Source organism: Triticum aestivum, chromosome 1A, assembly GCF_018294505.1.
Source record: "Triticum aestivum cultivar Chinese Spring chromosome 1A, IWGSC CS RefSeq v2.1, whole genome shotgun sequence".
Lineage (NCBI taxonomy): Eukaryota > Viridiplantae > Streptophyta > Magnoliopsida > Poales > Poaceae > Triticum > Triticum aestivum.
The window spans coordinates 580,127,933-580,134,696 of record NC_057794.1 but is presented as its reverse complement, the minus strand read 5'-3'; the positions used below and the strand labels follow the sequence as shown (position 1 = coordinate 580,134,696).

Here is a 6,764-nt window from a genome sequence, read left to right as displayed (position 1 = left end):
TCGGACGAACATTGTCATTATCATCCAAACAGACAAAATGAACGTCTGTTTAAAGTCGCGTTGGAGTTGCCCCTACTTTTTCGGTTTCATAATATAAGAGCGTTTTTTTACGCTAGTGGACTTGTGTAACGGTTCAAGGCTCAAGACACACGCGGCAGTGCGTCATGGGGGACCCTGCGGCGCAGCACGAGCACGCGGCCGGAATGAATGGATCCGTCAACACGAGGTCCCTCGCGTCCGGACAAGCGCCTGGATCCCCCGCAACCGGCCGCGCGCCACGACGCCCGGCGCGTGGCCGGCGTCGCGAGAGATCGCTCGATCGCTCTTCTTCGCGGCACGTACTGTACGAGGCCCACAGTCCAGTCCGTGGGCCCGGCGCGGCGTGGCGTGGCAAGAGACCTTCGCCGCACGTCAGTCGGGCAGGCGGAGGCCCACAGTACTGCTACCCCGCCGCACTGTAGCTACATGTACTACCGCTCAAAATTAAAAAAAAAACTAGGCATACTAGCGGTCGGGAGCCGGAGGAGCGATTTCCGCCGTTGGTTCCCCCGGTGATGTGTCGGGGCGGCAGCGGTGCCGTCGCACGGGCTGAAAAACGGACAAACAAACCGTGGGCGTCCAGGTGAGTCGAACGCGCCGGGCCAGCCAGGTCCGTCCGTGCGCGCGTTAACTGACTGCAAAAAGGAGGAGCGAAGCCGACGGCGGCGGCGAGCCGAGGCCAGTTGTCGGATCCGGTCGTGCGCCATTCCACGGCAAGGTAGCTGTGGGCGGGCGTCGAGACCTGAAGGCAACAAAAGCAGCGACGGGCACGGCCAAGGGAGGCAGCGGCGGACGGTGGCGCCGGCGGTAGCGTGGCGGGCGGAAAGGCGGGCCGGAGGCGTGCGGCGAGGGGCAGGCAAGGGACGGTGCGGGGGGCGGTAGCGGCACCGTCCGTCCTGCGCTCGCACATGGCCGGGCATGGGGAATGGTGGGGATGGGGATAGCGCCAAGAGGGAAAGAGAGTAACGTAGCGAGAGTCCAGTCCGGGCCATGCCGCCCTCACGCTACGCTCGGGCACGGTGCTCCCTCTGCTGTCTGGGCTGCTCCACACCGTCCGTTCTCTTGCAGTGCAGTGGGACGCCAACGCCTCGGCCCGCTTTATATGCCCCGCCCTCCACATCACCACAGCCCCCGAACTCAACGGCTCGACCAGCTCTCCTCTCCTCTCCTCTCTCTCTCTCTCTCTCTCTCTCTCTCTCCCCACACCACCACATCAGCGGGGCCACCCCCGGCCTCTTCTTCCCTGCATTTGATCCGTCGCTTGCCCGGTCGCCCGTCGATCCGTTAACCCGCCGTCCGTCCGTCCCCGGCAGCCGCAGGTAACACATTTCCGTCCCTCCCTCCCCCCTTGCCGATTGATTAATTTGCATTCCGGTGGCGCAAAGGTGGCGGGCCGCTGCCTGTTCCTCCCGGCCGGACTCCGCCGCGCATTAATGCCTCCCCATTCCGACGCCGGCGGGGCACGGGAGGGGTGGCGCGAGCGGTGGTGGACCGATTGGGCGGGCGGCGGTGCGTACATGTGGGGGCGGGCGTGAGGTGAGTGAGTGACACCGCGCGCGCGGCGCCGGCGGCGTGGTTGGTGGGCCAGCGGCCGGCGAGGAGGAAGGAGGACGGATCTTGTTGCCGACTTAATTTCAGGATCACGGCCCCTCGGTTTCTCATCAACGGGAGAAGCAGTACCATGTTGATTTATTACACTAGTTTTCTCTTGTCTGAATTAGTAACTGATGCCAACGACTGAACATCACCACTTCAGTCATTTCATTCGTGCTCGCTGTAAAAAGGAGGAGGCTCGCCGGTGATTGGGGTCCTCCTTTCCTTTCCTTTCCTTTCCTCGATCTCTACCTGTGCCCAGTGGTGACTGCAGGAGCATTTGTTTTGCGTTCCCGACGACGAAAATGGGATGGGAGTCGAGACCTCATTGGATCCTGCGCGACCTGCTTAAATTTCTTCAAATATTGCGGCTTCTAGGCTCTGACCAGCTCGGTTTCATCATCGCCGCCGCCTTGAAAACAGCACTACTCACATGTGCATCTTTCCTCGTGTCCACAACAAGTTCACATGTGCAGTGAAATCCTCGTGCAAGTCTCCGTTTCCACTTGCAAAGTTCATCGGGATATTCTGCCTTGCTTCCTTGTGAGTTCAGAAGAGGAAACAGCAAAGGAAGAACGCCAGCCACAAGATCAGAGGATCACCTCCTGATTCACGTGACCCTGCCCTGAAAAGTCACAAAGTCCTTGACACCTTTCCCACTCTTCCACTAGTCCTTTTTCCCATGATCATTGTTCTGAAGTATACTGAACTTTACAGAGGGCCGTGACCCGTGACCGTCAGAGAGCGAAAAAAGTCCGTGCTCTTTTTGCTCCATGTATAACTTCATTCATCAGTGATTTGGGCCAGGTCATGTGCAGTTAACGGATTTCTGAAGGTTCCATGGTTGCTGATCGTTCTGAACTTCTCATCTTGTTGCAGTTGCAGGTGGACTGCGAATGTCATCGATGCAGTTCAGCAGCGTGCTGCCCCTGGAGGGCAAAGCGTGCGTCTCCCCCGTCAGGAGAGAGGGCTCCGCCTGCGAGCGCCTCAAGGTCGGGGACAGCAGCAGCATCAGGCACGAGAGGGCCTCCAGGAGGATGTGCAACGGTGGCAGGGGCCCCGCCGCTACCGGCGCGCAGTGCGTGCTCACCTCCGACGCCAGCCCGGCAGACACCCTTGTAAGTTTCATTCCAGTCAGATGATGGTTGAGTTGCAAGGAGACACTCTGTTATGTTAGCATCTCTGACTTTTTGATGCAAAAAAAAAACATCTGCAGGTTCTCCGGACGTCCTTCCGGAGGAATTACGCCGATCCGAACGAGGTTGCTGCGGTCATACTCGGCGGTGGCACCGGGACTCAGCTCTTCCCTCTCACAAGCACAAGGGCCACACCTGCTGTAAGATTACACATTCATCTTCCAGTCATATGTTTTTTACTTTTTTTTTATTTCAAGTTGATAGTTTGATACTAGTACGTCTCAGTTGCAAAAGGAATGAAAATAAATTCTCTGTCATTTGCAGAAACGTTCTAGATCATGTCCCAGTTTTAGGTAGATATGAAAGAAAAAACTTTATTCAAATTTCAGTTGTCATCTGCACATGTTAAATTATTTGGATAGGACCAGTTGAAGTACAGCTCATTATTCAGTAGCAAGGTTTCTGCATTGTGTTGTGTTTAAATCATTATTAGCAGCAGTGGTTTATGTAGCCGGACCCGATGATGCCCCCCACTTTAACTGACATGATGTCAACCTCAAGGCTATCAGTGACCATCCATGTAGCCCGTCCAGTCATCTTCGGATCGCCAGCCTGAATCTTGTTCCTTTCCCTTTGTTGCATTGCTCAGGTTCCTATTGGAGGATGTTACAGGCTCATCGACATTCCCATGAGCAACTGCTTCAACAGTGGCATCAACAAGATATTCGTCATGACGCAGTTCAACTCGGCCTCCCTTAATCGTCACATTCATCGCACCTACCTCGGCGGGGGAATCAATTTCACTGATGGATCTGTTGAGGTAGTTGACCTCAGATTATTAGTTTGTTGTACTCAACTTTTTTTATGATCTTCATCTCGATGTCTTGGGCTTTTAGCTGACTACAGCACAGGTTGACTGATACACCTTTTTGCAACAAATAGGTATTGGCCGCGACGCAAATGCCTGGGGAGGCTGCTGGATGGTTCCGCGGAACAGCGGACGCCGTCAGAAAATTTATCTGGGTGCTTGAGGTGAGAAGAGTACTATCTAGGAGCACATGACCCTCCTTGCACCTCATACTTGTACATCTGGATCTGTTAAAGTAATGCTTATTGTGTTCTGTCTACCTCTCCAGGACTATTATAAGAATAAATCCATAGAGCACATTTTGATCTTGTCGGGCGATCAGCTTTATCGCATGGATTACATGGAGCTTGTGCAGGTTTGTGATGTTCTCTTTAACCAGCTCTAGTGTATGTTCTGTTTTGAACTGGCTGACCAAGCTGTGGCATACATCCTTTACAGAAACATGTGGATGACAATGCTGACATTACTTTATCATGTGCCCCTGTTGGAGAGAGGTATTAACTATTCTTGTACATCCCAGATCCTTATTTATGAGTTGTATCTTCCTTTTGGTGAAGTTGCACTGCATCCTGATTTGCTTTTCTTTGTTTTGGAAGCCGGGCATCTGAGTACGGGCTAGTGAAGTTCGACAGTTCAGGCCGTGTGGTCCAATTTTCTGAGAAGCCAAAGGGTGCCGATCTGGAAGCGATGGTTAGCGCTCACCTTAGCTCACTGATTCAGATATATCTCTACATCTTGAATGAGGTCTAGTTTCTGAAATTTAACCCATTGATCATTGCAGAAAGTGGATACCAGTTTTCTCAATTTCGCCATAGACGACCCTGCTAAATATCCATATATTGCGTCGATGGGAGTTTATGTCTTCAAAAGAGATGTTCTGCTGAACCTTCTAAAGTAAGAACCTGCTCTTGTGACGATGCGGTTCTCCTGTCAGCCTGAATTCTAATGTTGGCATTCTCAGGTCAAGATACGCAGAACTACATGACTTTGGGTCTGAAATCCTCCCGAGAGCTCTGCATGATCACAATGTGCAGGTAAAATTACCATGTGAACTTTATTCATTGTTTCTGCTGGGGAGGTAGCACCTGCATGAAATGCAGTCTGTAAAAACGATTTCCTCTGCATTGCACGACCGTTCATTTGACACTATGTTTGTCAGGCATATGTCTTCACTGACTACTGGGAGGACATTGGAACAATCAGATCCTTCTTCGATGCGAACATGGCCCTCTGCGAGCAGGTGACATTCTAGTTTTGTTTCTTCCAAGTTGACTTGATGTTATTGCAGAAGTAGTTAGGCTTAAATCATCTGATAAATGATAAAGTTGCACTGAGAGACTTCAAGTAACATAATTTCAATCTTCTCACACATTTTTTATTTTGCAGCCTCCAAAGTTTGAATTTTATGATCCAAAAACTCCCTTCTTCACTTCGCCTCGGTACTTACCACCAACAAAGTCAGACAAGTGCAGGGTACGTGTTAGAATGGACCTGCTATTCAGACTATTCCATACAAGCCTCGGTGGTAAGCATCTGATATGGATTCTTCTGTGTGCAGATCAAAGAAGCGATCATTTCGCACGGCTGCTTCTTGCGTGAATGCAAAATCGAGCACTCCATCATCGGCGTCCGTTCACGCCTAAACTCCGGAAGCGAGCTCAAGGTATGTTTTTTCGCACCGAATTAATGCATGTGGTGCATGTCAACTGTAAAAATCATCATGCGTCTGAACGCTGTCATTCTTCTGAATGGTGTTTGTTTGCAGAACGCGATGATGATGGGCGCGGACTCGTACGAGACCGAGGACGAGATCTCGAGGCTGATGTCGGAGGGCAAGGTCCCCATCGGCGTCGGGGAGAACACAAAGATCAGGTGAGAGAGACTGATCTGTACCTCAGAAACAACACGTGTCGTTCGGCGCAAGTGACACATTATCTTTAACACTTTTACGTGGATACATTGCAGCAACTGCATCATCGACATGAACGCGAGGATAGGAAGGGACGTGGTCATCTCAAACAAGGAGGTAAGATACCCTCCTTCAGAGTTTAAACTTGGTCCCAAAATTCTGAAGAAAACAACACTTGTCTCTGAAACCATGCTGCTTTGTGCCATTTCTGACAGGGAGTGCAAGAAGCCGACAGGCCGGAGGAAGGGTACTACATCAGGTCCGGGATCGTGGTGATCCAGAAGAACGCGACCATCAAGGACGGCACCGTCGTGTAGAGCGCCGCCGGGTCGGCGCGACAACCTCTGTGCTGCATTGATCGTCGTCGTTGTCTCGAGGCCGGGACTGAAGAAGTGATCCCGGGACGGGAGACGTTTGAAGCTTGAATGATCGAGACTGAAAGAGAAGGCGCGCGCATGCAGCATTAGTGGTAAAGTAAGTAGTAAGTAGCAGTGGAACAAAGTAATAGTCGTTTTTCCCCTGTACTCCCTCTGTAAACATATATAAGAGCGTTTAGATCACTACTTTAATAATCTAAATGCTCTTATATTTCTTTACGGAGGGAGTAATAAATAAGAGGCTGTGTGTTGAGGTAAAGAAGTGGCAGCGATCAAACAAACTCCCGGGGGATGTTCGTGTAAATAAAACTCTATCTAGACTTGTGAAATTTTCAGGGGGTTTTCCCGTCGTCTCTGTCGGTCGACATTGCCACTTTCCTCTGACGGTCTTTCATGTGATGGTTGCTTTATCTATAAAGCCGGGAAACCTACTTTAAAATGTTGCCACCTTACCATCCATCGGGCGCCACCGCAACAACAATATGTTGCCACCTCAGGTGGAAACCAACAGATACGGTCAGGAACTTTGAATTCGAGAATAACTCATGACCGTTCTTCCTTCGGAGCTCGGATTGCCTTCTGTGGCAACTCCTCCCCCTCGCGATGGCATGTGGCTGTCGGTTAGTAGGGAGGTCGTCGGGGCCTCACGTTCAGACCGTGTTTGTTATCGGCCGTGTCCTCCATGAATGTCCCGTCCAGTTTACAATGTTTACTAATCTGATTCTTTTTCTTCCTTAATGTTGCCTTCTTTTGGAAGCACTTTGTGTTCCGGTCCCCCTCCTTGAGCCATTGTACTCTGGATCACCGACGCCACATTATTTCCTCCCTGTGGTACAGCTTGG

General features: G+C 51.4%; 1 protein-coding gene across 1 annotated transcript; it reads left to right on the top strand.

Annotated features, from left to right (window-relative positions):
- The first annotated feature begins 1,133 nt into the window (after positions 1–1,133).
- Positions 1,134–6,289, top strand: LOC100037637 (glucose-1-phosphate adenylyltransferase large subunit, chloroplastic/amyloplastic-like). The gene is made up of 16 exons (XM_044492586.1): positions 1,134–1,358; positions 2,512–2,750; positions 2,849–2,968; positions 3,418–3,588; positions 3,711–3,800; positions 3,905–3,991; positions 4,075–4,130; positions 4,233–4,326; positions 4,418–4,530; positions 4,598–4,670; positions 4,796–4,876; positions 5,023–5,109; positions 5,195–5,299; positions 5,402–5,508; positions 5,602–5,662; positions 5,761–6,289. Exons 2-16 carry the CDS (start codon positions 2,529–2,531, stop codon positions 5,860–5,862), a joined length of 1,569 nt encoding a protein of 522 aa, XP_044348521.1. The 5' UTR covers positions 1,134–1,358; positions 2,512–2,528; the 3' UTR covers positions 5,863–6,289.
- The last annotated feature ends 475 nt before the right edge of the window (positions 6,290–6,764 follow it).

Excerpts from the sequence above, each read along its gene's own strand:
- LOC100037637 (XM_044492586.1), top strand. The coding sequence starts at position 2,529 with ATGTCATCGATGCAGTTCAGCAGCGTGCTGCCCCTGGAGGGCAAAGCG. Across the intron at positions 4,531-4,597 it reads GTTCTGCTGAACCTTCTAAA|GTCAAGATACGCAGAACTAC; the intron begins GTAAGAACCTGC and ends TGGCATTCTCAG. Across the intron at positions 4,877-5,022 it reads ACATGGCCCTCTGCGAGCAG|CCTCCAAAGTTTGAATTTTA; the intron begins GTGACATTCTAG and ends TTTATTTTGCAG.